This window comes from Telopea speciosissima, chromosome 4, assembly GCF_018873765.1.
Source record: "Telopea speciosissima isolate NSW1024214 ecotype Mountain lineage chromosome 4, Tspe_v1, whole genome shotgun sequence".
Classification (NCBI taxonomy): Eukaryota; Viridiplantae; Streptophyta; class Magnoliopsida; order Proteales; family Proteaceae; genus Telopea; species Telopea speciosissima.
Genome location: NC_057919.1, coordinates 54798031 through 54814104, shown reverse-complemented (window position 1 = coordinate 54814104; position 16074 = coordinate 54798031). Strand labels below are relative to the sequence as shown.

General features: G+C 37.2%; 1 protein-coding gene across 1 annotated transcript; it reads right to left on the bottom strand.

Annotated features, from left to right (window-relative positions):
• Positions 1-2449: 2449 nt before the first annotated feature.
• Positions 2450-3920, bottom strand: LOC122657582 (phloretin 4'-O-glucosyltransferase-like). Its single transcript, XM_043852326.1, has one exon. It carries the CDS (start codon positions 3898-3900, stop codon positions 2470-2472), a length of 1431 nt encoding a protein of 476 aa, XP_043708261.1. The 5' UTR covers positions 3901-3920; the 3' UTR covers positions 2450-2469.
• Positions 3921-16074: the final 12154 nt, after the last annotated feature.

Genomic DNA, 16074 nt, shown 5'->3' with positions numbered 1-16074 from the left:
ATTTCTTGGATTGAAATGAAATTTCAGTTCATTTAGAGGCATAATTGGATTATGGTTCCTTCTAAGAAAATGTAACTCTATGAGTCTAGTTTCTAAAATAATTAGAATCAAGGAAAATGAGGTTTGGATTATGGAGTTATGTCATTTTTATTAACCAAGGGTCAATCTGTCAAAACAGAAGGATTCGATTTTGACAGCAAATTGAAATGAACTTTTAACTAACTTAGAAACATAATTAGGTGATGGTTCCTTATAATTAAATGCAACTCTATGAGTCTAGTTTCTAAAAAAATTGGAACCAAGACAAATGGAGTTCGGATGGTGGGGTTATATCATTTTAACTAAGAGGAGGTCAATCTGCAGAATAGCAGAATTTGATATTTGTGTTGGGATTTAACATGCATGTATGGAATTGAGTTCTCATCAGCAAATCAATCATGCAAATTAATGTTTGGGTCTAAAAATGCTTTAACTAAAACATTCAAGGTGACGAGGGTCAACAATAGTCTAACCTAGAACTAGGATTAGGTCCTATGGTTGGGTTCTTTATCTTAGATTTTGGGAGCAATTTGATAGAATTTCAAGCTTGGCTTTTTACACCCAAACTAAGTTTAGGAGCCTAGGCCTCTCTTTTATTCCTCTTTCTTTCTTACTGAAACAGTGCCGAATCACCCCGTTGTTAATGTCTTCATGCATTAACCATCCCTAAATGTTTCATAGGCCAAATGTATCATGTACTCGGGTAGGGCCCTAGAAATCAAGGGATGGTACCTTCCTTAGGCTGTACATTTGGTGGTGAGCTGTACAGTTGCAAGGAGTTGGTGTTTGCCTTCATAACGGTATGTAGGTCCTCACCAATGGGGCTACCTCATTAAGTTCAACCACGAGTTCAATGCACCGCAGTGTACTAGTAGCTTTGACCTCGGGTCCTGGACCTTCAACCAAAAGTTCAAATTAGCCCGCATTTTTGGGCACGAGTTTAACACTTGCTGCTCTATTTCGGCTTTTAGTATCTTCCTGGGTATTAAATATTTGGCAAAGTTTGAGGCTGTTATCCAAGGGTTGAAGAGAGCTAGAGATCTGGGTATTACCATGTTGTGTATTAAATGTGATTCGGCAGCAATCATGTGCGCTATTCATTCTCGTTTGATTCCATGGTTTGTCCTGTAGGATTGGTTGGCACTATTATCTTATTTGAGTCGAATAAGTTGGGAAATTTCCCATTGTTTTAGAGAAGGAAACCCTGTGGCGGATTTTTTAGCAAAGACAACGGTAAAATGAGGTGAATCATCACCTTACTTCTTGTCTTTTCCCCAATCTGTTAAGGATGCATTATTGGATGACTCTATGGGTAGGCCGAGATTCAAGAAGAGGAAACCTTGGTGTTTTCTTTGTTTTGGAGTTGATAGACTCTTGATTTTTGGTTTGTTGGTGTAGGGGTTTCTCTTCCCCTCTTCTTGTTTTCTTGTATTTGTTTAGGTATGCCTAGATGTTAAACACTTGTAATCTCTTTTTATTTATTTAATTCAAATCCTTACTGATCTTTAGAAGAAAATAAAACCAATTAAAATTGAGAGACAACACAAAGAAATGTGGGGATGAATAAAAAAAAAAGGCCAAATGTTCTCTGTGCCGGAGATCAGGCTGCGCCCAACCACATGGGAGTGCATGAAATGACCACCCTGCCCCAAAATGGCAGGCTCATGTGTATGGGCGCAGGGTGCGCTGAGGCATAGAGAACATCAGCCCATAAAAGAAAATAGAAAGTTCAAAAATGGAGTCCAGATCCTCTAATTCTGCCTGCCCCTACTTTCGTGTGCGCCCTGTAGATAACAGGGCACGCAAAGACCGCCTTACCCCTGCCCGAGCGTCTTGCCCGAATGGAGTTAAGGTGGTCTTTGCGTGCTTCGTTGTATGTAGAGCGCACATGAAAATAGGGGCAGGCAGAAGTAGAGGATGTCGATTCTCAAAGATGAGGGAAAGTTTATGCAAATTTGCAAAGAATAATTATTGTTTACGTACGCTCAACTGATCCGGACTCAATCTCTTCCATCCTCTGCACTTGATGTGGTAGAAAAAAATTCCAGTTGTTCATTGACTTTTTAACTTTTTAAAGGTACTGTAGGACAGGAAAAGAGCTAGTGGGGCAGTGTATAACACAAAAAGTCAAAAGATTTTCTTCTCGAAGCTTCTACTTGCAATATTAGAAATACATCTCTTATTATCAAAAAAAAGATATAAATAAATTTTATAACATAAGGTGGGAGGGGTGTGTATTTATTTGGACTCTCCTAACTTGTATGGTTGTTTAACCATTTTGTAATGGGTTGCTCTCCCATGTATTTATCTCTCACATCCTCAAAACAATCACGTACTCCCATTTATCTGTCTCTCTCCTCTTCAAAATACTACATTTCAATATGTTATGTTGATTTTTTTTTTAATGGAATATTGAATGGTGTTTTTTTATCATTCATTACACACAGTACTATAACACTCTCTCTCCATTTCCATTTCATTCACAAATGCTCTGAGATTCTTATCCGAAGAGCCACCATCTTTGGCAGCTTCTGTAGCCAAATCCTTCCAATGCTTTGCGTTCTTCCTCATCTCCTCTGCACTCTCTCCTTCCATCACCATTTCCAAGCACCTTACAAGCTCCTCACTCTCTACTATCCCTTCATCATCTTCTTTATTAACCCTTACCCTCACTCCCGTTTTCCACACATCTTGTATTAGCTTCGCATTGGTGGGTTGATCTGTCCATTGTGGAAACGCCACAACCGGTATTCCAGTTACAAGACTCTCCAGCGTAGAATTCCATCCACAATGTGTCACAAAACAACCCACCGAAGCATGAGATATAACCTCAACCTGTGAACACCAAGGAACTATCAACCCTTCTTCATTCAATTCTTCCAACCGATCCAATATCTTGTTTTCTTCGCTTTCCGCTTCATTCTCCGACCTTCGAATAACCCACAAGAATGGTCGGCGACTTTGCAATAACCCATTAGCAATGGCTTCCATTTGCCGTTTTGGTAGCTCAGCAATGCTTCCGAAAGCAACATAAACCACAGAAGAATTTGGGTTTGAGTTCAACCATTCCATATAATCCTTTGACCCCTCAAATAGATCTGCTCCAAAGGATTTATCAGATGGGTCTTTGCCATCTAAGTAAGCCGAAGGAATTAAAGGCCCAATAGCGACCACATTAAGCTTTTCAATAGCTTTTAATCCTTGGGGTTCCAAGGCATCAAAGGTGTTCACAAGGACTCGTGGCTGGGTTTCTTGTTCCAATGTCTCAAACTGTTGTTTGAACATCTGGAGGGCAAAAGCGTAAGGATTTGATGGGAGAAAGAAGGAAGGAAGATCTCGACAGGTGAGAGATGGAAGCCCAGGGAGGTCAATAGAATAAGAGGGATCACTTCTGTTGGCAATTAGATCACTATAGCCATTGAAATAGTAGTAGTAGATATCAAGCAAAGTTGCTGGTTGAATAAATAGAAGAACCGAAGGGATATGTAGCTTGCGTGCAACATCAGCTGCCCAAGGTAGGCCAAGGCTGTAGACTATGCAGGTGATTGGGGAAGCTTTGTTGGATTGGTCTAGGACAAGGTCTGTGAGTGTTTCAGATCCACGGCGTTGGAATTCAGACATGAAGTGTTCGATTTTGTCGAGACTGCGTTTGTATCCATCGTCATGGCCATCAGAGAAAGGAGCAAAGGTTAGGCCATGGGGAACAAAGGACGAATTCGACATTTTACGGTGAGCGGAAACAGTGGTGACGAAAGTGACTCGTGCACCGGTGGTTATGAGGCGCTTGGCTAACTGAAGGGTAGGGTTGATGTGGCCTTGAGCAGGGAATGTCACTACAACGAAGTGCGGCTGATGCTCCATATATAATGAATGGTATTATATCTGTGGGATCTTAGACAGTTGGGATGAGAGGTGTTGGGGCCTGGAGGTGAATATTACAGAGAACCTAGGAGGAGTTTAAATAGAGAGGATTTCATTCATGGATGGATGGATATTGGGGTTTGCAGATGACGTTAGTGGTGACGGATTTTGGCTTATGTTGTTGATTGTATGTGACATTTTATTATTAATGTCAGGATGACCAGGTGAAAGGGACATAAAAATCCATTTTGATTGTGCACGTCACTTGTTACGTGGTCTCACGTTGTTTTGATTTTTCTTTTTTTTTTTTTGGGGAATTAGAGAGCTTTAATAGGGCAATGCAGATCGTCTACGGCCTAGCTGCCCGAACCAACCTGCGCGATGCAGACTGGGCGGCACGTGCAATGACCGCCTTATTTCCTGCCCAGCGCCTTGCCCGAGCAGGAGTAAGGCGGTCATTGCACACGTGGCCCTGTCACATTGCATAGATTGCTACGGGCAGCTGGGCCGTAGGAGATCTGGATCCTTAATAGGGTTAGAGGATGCGGATAGGCCCCAAAGTGGTTTGAACTCATGACCTCTTAATTATTTGAGGAGTTAATCTTTTGGTAGTTGAACTGATCCCCTTGGGTGTGGTCTCACGTCTGTTTGAACCTTGCCACCGTTCTCTCTCTCTCTCTCTCAATGAAGATTATCATCGTAGAATGTATTGTCAATTAGAATAAATTCTCAAGTATACCCTTAAGCAATATTAAGAATGCTAACATTTTGAATCTCACCACTTTTATTACGAGACATGTAATTGAGTCCCAACAGGGCTTTGTTTTGTATGACAATATTGTAGAAACTCTTTCCTTTTTGTTAATATATATTTTTTAACAAAAAAAAAAAAAAAATAGAATGCACACAAATGTAGCCTAATAGTCATAACTACTCCACCCTATTTTATGAAGTTAATAATATCTTCAAACTCTTCTTTAATTGTGGGTGAAGAAAAACTCGGTACTTAATTATTTATTTGTCATTTTTTTTTTCCAATGCCAAACAATTAGGTAGTATTGATGAACTGATATTCGACTGTTAATAGGTTATGAACAGTAAAGGTTTGAGTTCTATTGTTTTAGGGATCAAATTAATCCCATCTTCATCATTTTACTCTTAACAATTGAAAGAAAGGAGAAAGTCTTCCTTCAACACACCACACCAACCTAAGGTTCACAAACCTCTATAAGGTATAATTTGTTCCCCAAAATACCCTTTTGATTGATACTCACCATGTTGAATGGATTCACATTCATCGTGGCTGAAAGAAAACTAGGAATAGTAATTGGTCTTGAATATCTAAGGAATGCGAAAGAATGAGTAATAATTTTAATTATTGATATATGGAAAATAGTAATTGATCTTGTGTCAAATTTTAGATACAAATTTTTATATATATATTTTTTGGGTAAACCATAAAACAAATTCTGAATTACAAGTTTCATGAAATCATAAAATGGAAGTGGGGAAAAGAGTTCCACAAGCCATAAACTGGGCCTGTTAGGAGGGAGTCAGCCTGTTTTCCTCCCTTGAAATTAAAATAAAAATACGTGATTCCAAACTAGATGCCAAATGAGTTGTAACGGCCATATCTGTTAGGACATTACTGATAAAATTGAAGGTATATAACTACTGGTCAACTGTTGAGCTTGGTGAGCATTAAATACTGTAGCATAAAATGTGGTGTAACCACTAACCGCACATTGAGCATTTCAGTTTATAACCATTTGAATAGAATTATGATCACTCAATGCAAAGACTGGTTAAAGGGAACAATGATGAAGAATCACTGTAACGGCATCGATGACTGAGCCATCATATTGGCAGCCAGTATTCATGACAACAGCATTTTATTTTCATAAATCATATGATACCCTTTTGTATATGTTCTCCCCTTTTTTGGTGGTCTTGGATTCTCCACTGATTTATTTCACCAATTGACTGATTTTAATAATGTAATAATTTACATACGATCAGGAGACCTTATAGGATTTATTTGTCCATAAATTTCACCATCAAATTAAATCCACGTGGAAGAATTAACTGTATATCTGTGGATTCTATGCATAGGTAGCAGTCCATGAAAAAAAACAATAAATTGTGAAATTCATGCCTTGTGTCTAGAGTTACAGGTGGCAATATTCATGCGAAAGTTTTTTTTTTTTTTTTTTCTTTTATTGGTAAAATATTCATGTGAAAGTTTAGTAGAAGTTGCTTCTGATTTTGGTACATGATGTAGATTCATGAGCCCTGAGCCCGGGTCCTCTCCAATCATGCCTTATATAGTGTCCACAATTAAAAGGTGGCAATATTCAACAAGGTAGGTGCGGCAATATTGGGTGGGTCAACTCAACATAAATATGCCGTTATTTTGGGTGGAGAAATAACACTAAAAAGTAAAAACTAAACAAAATAAACAACTACACCTGTGATCATAGAAATTATGATGCATTAAATCTATATTTAGGTTGTATCTTCACAGGTTTTGAGTCTATTTTGAAGTTTTTACCCCAAAAAAAAAAGTTTAGTTTGAGGTTTTATTTTGGTTTTATTATTTTTTTTTTGTGTGTGCTAGAATTTAGCCTACTAAGGGTGACGCACAAGGGGCCCATTAGGGACAGGCCAGGACAACAGACCCACAAGGGGCCAAGAGGGACCAGTGAAGGACCACCACTTATTCTAGAAAAAACCTAACTTTTTTTTTTTTTTCTGATGAACAAAAAAGACCTAACTTGCTTAGGGGATAAGGGAGAAGAGATTTCAAACTCGAGACTAACATATCCTAGGCACCACTACGACCAGTGGTCCCAACCATCAGTCCAACATCGATGACAATTTATCCGTAGCATTCGTTCGTACTTCCCTTTATCATTCCATCGCGCTGAATGAAGCACAATATGTTCATTAAATATATTCAACTGGGTCTTTATTAATCTAAAGTTGACTCGAAGCAAATTAAAAAATCCTATTTCATTACTTAAAAGGTTTTGCTTATTAACATTCTTAATGTGTCAAATCATTTATAACCTTGTTTGTTTATTCTTTTAATTTAACGCTTTTTTTAATAAAAAAAAAATGGTAATTAGTGTCATTTCACTTGTATAATGTGTAGTGTAAAAAAAATGCAAAACAGTAAGAGTCTTTGACAATGTCATAATGATAAATCAATTTCAAAATAATTTAGAAAATCTTTTTATACCCCCAAACTTAAAAGAACTTTTTGAATAAAGACAAAGAGCAATTATATGTAGGTATTTTTAAATTTTCAATGGATACCAATGATACGTATCAATATGAATATTGATCACTACAACAGATCTGATATTTGAAACCATGTTACCACCATAGATTTTTGTTAGAAGAAATTAAATTTATGGGAGAATGATCCACACACCTGTGGTATACTGTATCTCTCACATTCTGTTTCTACCTTGACACTTTCCATCTCCATTGATTGGGCATGAAGACCATTATGTGCCCACAGCATGGTAATCCTCCTCCTTGATTTATTTACCAAAGGATTGGGGGCGGGGGATGTTTCATGTTTGAGTGGTTTAAGTTCAGCTGGCCCTAACCCAACTAAAATGAGCCTTGGAAGGTCAAGGTATGACATAACGTGAAGAAGCTTCATTAAAGAAGTAAGAAAAACAGATTGTTAAAGCCACTAACAAAGGAAATGTTGTGGTTATGAACAAGCTAAGAATGCTAGTACGTGGACTGGTCACATTACTACATCCCCGAATTTTGGAAATTGAATGTTTATGATCGAATCAAATCGCAGAAATTTCATAGGTTTTCTTTTCGGTTCAGTTTTGATTTGCACAAATAAAACCAACTGTTCTAAATCAGATAAGAATCGAAAAAACCAGATGAAATAGAAATTGAAAAACTGGACCAAATAAACTCAATTTTTTGTTGTCTTCTTATGTTCAAGCAAAGACTGGTTGATGTTTCTTAAGGACTACCTTTTTAAGGTGACTTTGTATGATATGTTTCTCAACGATATGTATTAAAATTGTAAGAATTAGTTATTCTAAATTTTTCTGTTCATATTCTCAAATTAGGTGTAAGAATTGAGTTAAACAGTATAAAGGTGAAATCGAATGTGAACCAACACTACATAACGCATGTAAATTAAATATATTACAAATTGTTTTTCAAAACCGACACTACAAACCTCAAGTATCCGGATATGTACAAACAAGGATTTTAATTTTGACTAATTCATGTCCGATTCGATTTTAATCGCACTTGAGGACCACTGGTTGTGTTTGATTGCAACCCTCGCTCGGGTCATGAACTCATGATCAAGCAATGGGCGGCGTTTGGTCCGGTCATTATCAAACTGTCCCCTAAAATCGCATGCTTTGGGTATTTTATCTGGTTGCTTTGGTTCTAATTATATACTTGTAGCTGTAATGAAGCTGTCTCGTCGCCATTCAAGGCAGCCATTGCCAAGTTACGATGGAGAGAGACACGAAATACACACGGAATTGTTGACTACACCTTGCAGATAGATCATCATGTGGGAAGACAACAACGATCACCACTTTACGTAGGGTACAAAACTGTTGAGTACGGATCTGGTTGGAGACAGATCTGACACTCGTAATGAAGTGTGGGACCCATCTCTCTGGCATATATGATCTACATCCCATGATCTGTCCCCTTCCCATGTAAGGATGTCAAATGGTGCGGTTTTAATTATACGGTGCAGTTTTGGTTTGATGCACATTTTGCAAGGTATAAATCAAAATTGAATCGAAAAAGAATCACTCAAAATCAAAATCGTTTTATATGCAGTACGATTTTAACGGTTTCTATCCGGTTTTTGTTATATGGTTAACAACCGGTTTACATGTGGTTTGTCATACCAGTTCACATCTGATTTCAATTTTGTATCTTTCAATTCTAGGGAAATTTACACATACCACCCCTGAGGTTTGACGAAATGATATTTTCACCCCCAGTTTTGGAAAATTCTGTGTATCCCCCTGAAGTTTGCAAACGGTAACAAATAAGCCCATTCCGTCAGTTCATGACTAACACTACTAAAAATTAGACTTGAACTGACGGAATTGCCTTTCTCTAAGAAGAACCGCAAAAAACAAAAAAACAAAACACCAAAACCTGCAACTCATCTTCCCCAAAATCGATTGGGGAAGATGAGTTGCAACCATTCTAGTGCCCCATTGATTCTCGTTTTACGTTCATCTTGTTTCCCTATAAACATCCTTAAATTCAGATTTGCGAAGTTCATCGTTCACGTCCATGCTGCAATACGATCTCTAGTCTCTCTCGTCTTCGCTTGCTATAACTTCAAATAAATCAGTGTCCATAGGAACTTAAATCTATAATTCACATCTGCTTTTACATGCTAACAGTTCGAATATCGTGGTTAGACTTAGTATTAAATCTATGACAGGTCGTGCGTTACGAGAGAACTCAAGGACCCATTCTGAACATCGATGAGGGCAAAGAGCCTTCGGAGTTCTGGGATGCCTTCGCCAATTGCCCTCTTCATGCCGATGACTTCGATTGAGTGGGGAAGGGCAAAGATGCAAAAGAAGGAAAGGGTCAGGTTGCAGCGGCTATCAGTCTTGGTGTTGGTAACAAGAAGGTGACATCACCATCATTCACTTTCACTACTTCTCTGTGTCAATGCTTTCTGTTTCAGTTATAACAGAAGAATCCCGGAAATTAAAGACCCACTTCTTCAGAAAGAGGATAATGAGGTTCCTCCAGATTTTGAAACTTTCAGCAATGCAGGGATTTACAGTAGACTCACTTTCAGCTGGCTAAACCCATTTTTCAGAAAAGGTCGGACTCAGAAACTTGAACTACACCACATGCCGGCAGACCCTGAATCCGAAACAGCAGAGAAATCTTACTCCTTGTTATAAGAATGGCTTAGGAAACAGAAAAATGGAACTTCCTCTTTGCATACAGCTATAGCCTATGCTTTCTGGAGGCTTCTGCTTCTAAATTCTCTTTTTGCAGGTATGATCACTAGATTGGTTTCTTGCTTTCATTGCACGGGTTTTAGGGACTGATTATAGTGTTTCTTCAGGTGTCAACACAATTGCTTCTTATATGGGTCCCTTCTCATCACAAACTTTGTTAATTTCTTATCGCAAAAAAAGCGATGATTCTTTCCTTATGGTTTTGAAACCTGCAACTCATCTTCCCCAATTCGATTGGGGAAGATGAGTTGCAGGCTTTTTTTTCCTTTTTTGCCTTTGTAGGGGTAATTTTGTCCATTCACCTTTTTTTTTTTTGGGTTCTTCTTAGAGAAGGCCAATTCCGTCAGTTCAAGTCTAATTTTTAACAGTGTTAGTCATGAACTGACGGAATGGACTTACTTGTTACCGTTTGCAAACCTCAGGGGGTACACAGAATTTTCCAAAACTGGGGGGTGAAAATATCCTTTCGTCAAACCTCTGGGGTGGTATGTATAAATTTCCCTTAATTCTATCATCTATTTCTTTGTTATGTGGGAGAAATTATATATTTCATAAACAAATTAGAATATAATTAACAAATCAGAATATCACTACCAAAACTTTATAATTAATACACAACCTTCCACCTTTGTACCCTTCAATTCAACTAACCCATTTCATAAACAAATCAGAATATAAGCAATTAACATAGAACCCTATCAAAAACTAACACCAAGCATTAAATAAAAGATAATTCCATAAGGTTTCCAACATCACCAAGATCAAGCAAACAAAAGAAGTTCTAATCATCAAAATTATCCCCAAGGAAAAATGATTGAATAATCTAATATTCTGTAATGTTATGCTTCCAAGCTCCATTCTCAATCCAATAGTCCATAATTAACCATAGACATTCTACAAAGATGCATCCACGTCACTTTAATTTGCATTCTTTATCTTCTTTTAAGAGTTCCAACGCAACAAAGATGAGCTTAGATGTTCCCGTCTCCACCCATTAGAATTTTCTACTCCAGAGATTCCAACACCTCCCTGTTATGCAAAGTGAATGTAAATTTTTCTTGTTAATTTCTTAAGTGTAAGAAAAGATAAATGACGAAATCGTAAGTTGGTACCTATACTGAACAAGCTAACCCTCCACAGGTATTATACATTAGTTAGTCAATCCAATTAAGATAAAAGCAAGAGAAAATCATGTTGGCAAGTTCAATGATATTATAGGAGGATCAAATGGGTTTTTAAAATGAAATTATAAGAAGGAAAGCTTGACCAGTAATCTACCAGAAATCAAAAGTTCTCCACTCCCTCCCCCTTCTCTCCATGCAATCATTGCTTCATGCCCTGCAAAAGGGAAACATTGTCTTCAAAAAATATATATGGAATTACAGAAATAGAAAATAAATGAAAGACAAGTAGCTCATAATATACCTAATCATTCAATAACGGTGGGGATGATGCCAGGAGCGTCATAAGGTCCAGGGGGTACTGCAAACACATCTCCCAAGGCTTCTGATAACTCTTCAGTAGCCATATCTACATCCATTTCATCTACATAAAAAACTAAAAATTACTTAAGACTCTAAAACTATCAATGTCCAAGTAATTTGATTTAAGATTAGAAAACAAAATATTACCTCCATAGTTCACATCATACATCCAATCACGTAGGAATACCAAAGCCTCAGCATTCTTTGGGAGCAATTTACTTTGGTATTTATCAATCACCCTACCCCCAGGCATTGAATGCCGACTCAGATGCAACCGTGGACACAAGAATCGCCAAAATATCACGGGCTAGTCGAGCCAAATCAGGATATTGGCCCTCACATCCCTTCCAATATGCTAAAACATCATATTCCTTGGTTGATGGTTTTCTATCTTTTGCAAGGTATTGGTCCAATTCAGACTTCTCATCATCTCTAGGCTTCTTCCTTTTTGACCACTTAGTGAACGGATCCTCAACCTCCTCATAACCAGAAGTCAAAGACGACCACTGCTCTTTTGTCATGCTCTTGTATTCGCTATAAAGTCGGCGCACAACTGATCTCACACGGTCAACAAACTCATCAATGAGTAATTTATCATCACCATGGATCTCCTCATATGCCCAATCAATAACTCCCAACTTATAGCGGGGATCAAAAACAGCAGCAATGGATAAAATCAGTGAATATTTCTCCCAATATTTATTGAATTTCTCTCTCATGGCAGATTCCATCTCCAACATAAAATCTCCCTTAAACAAAGACCCATCATTTAAAAGCATATGAATACGAACCACATTTACAAAATATAAGTTGGAGGTTGGATACTTTGAACCAGGTAATTGCTTTGTGATTTCATTAAAAGGTTTCAAAGAGTTTGTAATTTTTTGAATCTTTGCCCACTCCTCCTCTGTAGGGCAATCTCTGTAGTTTGACTCTAAATTCTCAAAGTTGTCAAAAGCTTGACGATAGAACAAAACATCATCAAGCATCTGGAATGTTGAATTCCATCTTGTACTAACATCTCCATGCAAGCCCCTCTTGGTGTTCAAACCTATTTGCCCACAACTTTCTGCAAATCTCACCTTCCTTGCTTGAGAACTCTTTACAAATTTTACACTGTCTCGTACCTTCTGAACTGCTTTATCAATCAGTTTGATACCATCTTGCACAATGAGGTTCGAGATATGTGCACAACAACGGATGTGAAAAAAATTCCCCCTTACACACTAATGTTTGCATTCAAATTTGTTCTCAAATGAGAAACAAATACATCATTTGCACTTGCATTATCTACTGTACAAGAACACAATCTCCCTTCAATCCCCCATTCAGTCAAAATCTTGCCAGCTGCCCTCACAAATATGTGCACCCGTGTGTGGAGAAGTCAAGACTATAAATTTGATCAATCTCTTATGTAAAACCCATGACTTATCAATATAGTGTGGGCTGTAAGAGTCATATAACCATCGTTGGAGATGGAGGTCCACAAATCAGTGGTCACTGAAACCCTCCCAGCAGAACTTTTGACTGCCTCTTTGATGTTGTGCTTCTCCTTCTTAAATACCTTTTGAATGTCACTCAAAAGTGTATTTCTACTAATGGGGGTGTACTCAAGGTATATATATAACATCAACTTCCTAAATTCTTCATACTCTACAAATCTTAAAGGGAGTTCATTTTTGACAATTAGAGTCAAAATCATCTCACGAACAACTTCGGGGTCAATCTTCAAATCACTCACGTTTAACTTCCCACTAGATGATTGCAGAAACATTTGCTTTATGTCCAAGTTCTCACGTTTCGGACACCTTTTCATGTGATTATTCAAGCTAGAAGTCCCATTTTTGTTAGGATCAACCAAGAATAATGCTCCACATTTAGTGCATTGAGCCCTAGGCTTTCCATCAGGACAATCTTTTGGATCTGCTTCTTTGAACCAATTACTGATCATAATGCTGTCCTAGCCTTGGGTTTTCTCTTAGGAAGGGAAGTAGTTTCCTTTTTAACCTCTATTGTTATCCCAGGCACAGACCCAACCATGGGGGGATGTGGTACTAGATTACCATCATTTGACTCTTTCATCTCAATTTTAGACTTTTCCATTTTACCAATGAAGAGAAAATACAATATCTAAAGCACCTACAAATACAAAAAAATATTAAACATATTACAACAAACTCATAATTCAATCCATATTAGCATGCACGTATTAGAAACACAAATATAGTGAAACATTTTATCATTTCTTAAACTATATAAGTCTATATGTAATAAGATTATAAGAGCTTACAATTATAGTTAAATTTATTATAAATAGACAATGATAAAAAATTAGCAAAACACAAACTGACAAAAGAATACTGAATCCAACTTAGTGGATTCTTCAATATAAGTATTCTATAATACAAGGCCATTATGTCACAAAGAGACAAACTTGATAAACAATACTTTACTCTTTTGGTAAAGCTGACAAATAATCCTTGCCATTATGTCACAAAGACACAAACTTGACAAACAATACTTTATTCTTTTGGTAAAGCTAATCCTTTCAATTTTGGACATTCGTAGAGGGGCAACATGAATCTGAGATTATGAGGAGATATCCCAGAATCCCAAATGCCTCATCATGCCTTAGATGGGTATGGAAAAATCAGAAAAAGTATTCTTTTCGGTATGGCCCCCATGCGAGACAGACACTAAAAGACACAACCCACCCATGGTCGAGAGAAGCTTGATGAACATATTTATGTGTGAAATCTTAGGGCATAAATCATACATTTTACCACATTGGACAGAGTTACGAGGTGCTTTCTTGTGCTTTTCAGGTTTTAGGTGAATTCTTGAGAAAATGGAAGAGATGATGCTAAAGAAATGTTTTTAAGCTGTTTAAAGATGTTAATGGCTTGGATGTGTAGCCCATCGAGTCAGCTTCGTAACGGTTCAAACGACACTTGATTCCGAGTTGAAACGAAGAAGATACGGCCGTTTCCGTAACGAAGCGTGAAAATGGTCTATAGGGGTTTATTTGCAATTATTGACAGTCAGCCGGAGATAAAGTGAAGCGAAAGTTCAGATTCTAGGGGTCTTAACGCAATAATCAGAAGTTATATTTCCTGTACCCGAAAGATTCCATTTGGAGGGCTCTGGACAGTCCAACTTCAACTTGAGATATCTTGGGCTCCCGAACTCCAAATTGGACGAAATTTGGGTCTATTTGGGGTGATTTTTCGTAAGGAACACAGTGGTGAGGCCTATATAAGCACATCATGCTCCACATTTTCTGAAGGATAGAATGGGTATTTTATTTATTCTTGAAGGAATCCTAGTCATCACCCTTACTCTCTCTCTCCTCCAACTTCTCAAGGGCACTTCTGGAATTCTATTTGGGATAGATTTATTTTGAAAGATATTCTCTCACCTATGGAAAGTTGAAAAATCAAAGATGCTTTGATTTTATTGCTTGGAGAAGATATCTACAAAGAAAAGGAAGCACTTGTTAGAATTGGAAGTTTACTTTTCTAGAAATAGAAGGTCTATGTAAACAATTTTCTCTTCTTCTTCTTTCTATTTTTTTCTTTTTTCTTAGGATTCAAGGCATTGTAAAAGAGGAAGGAGAAGAGAATATTCTCTTTTCTTAGGGAATATTTTTCCTACACTTCCCTCTTCTCTCTTCTCCTCTCTTCCTCTTATAAATACCCCTTACCCTCTGGGTTGTAAGGAGTTAGTTAGTTTTTTAGTTCAGTTTTTAGTTAGTTTCTAGTTCAATTTTAATTCAGTTTTTTAGTGTAATTTTTATTTCATTCACTTAATGAAATTTTCTCTTCTTTTCCTATTTTTGGCTTAAGTTCTTAGTTTTGATTTCAAGTTCTTAGTTTTGATTTCATAAGTCTAGTTTAATGGTTGTAATAGTTTTAGTTTAAAGCTTCCTAGTCTAAGTTCTTATATTGATGACAAGACATGGAGATTTAGAAGAGGAAGTCATGGTGAGTTTATTCAAGTATTCAAGCACATCAAGGTATCTCATTCTCTAAACCCTTAATCTCATTCTCCCTTTCCTCTATCTCTCTCTATCTTCTTCTTCTTCTCCCTCTATTTCTTTTTTTTTTTTTATATGGTTGTGGTATGTGGATGCACTTTTATTCCCTTATTTCTTTTTATGTGATTATGAAGTGTGGCTACGTTTTTGTTATTCCTTTCAATTCGCTTTAGTTTGATAGGTTAGATGCTCATGTGTTAGGACGCCAATTTAATCCTTTAATTTTGTTTGATGCTTATGATTTAGGATGCATTAATTTTCATTAGTTTAATTTAACACTTTAATTTGGTCCACTTTGCATTACTTTTAAGTTAATTAAATAGAGTGGCGTATATCTCCTCGTGTTCGACCCGTAGCTACGATTGACCCGTACGCTTGCGGTATTATTTTAACTCAAACAAGTTTTTGGCGCCGTTCTTGCGGGAGATTATTGACCAGTTTATTTTTTGATTTTTAAGTAATTCGAAGTGCTTTAGTTTCTTCTCTTTCTCCTCTTTTTTTTTTTTTTTTTTAAAAAAAAAAAAAAAGTTTTTGAAAACCTCTTCTTGTTACTCTTCTGTTTCAAATAGTGTGCGCCCAATCTAAAGTCCTTCATATGCCCAAACCCAGCCAATCTTGGTGCCCCTTGATTCGTTGGGTGGTTTGGATT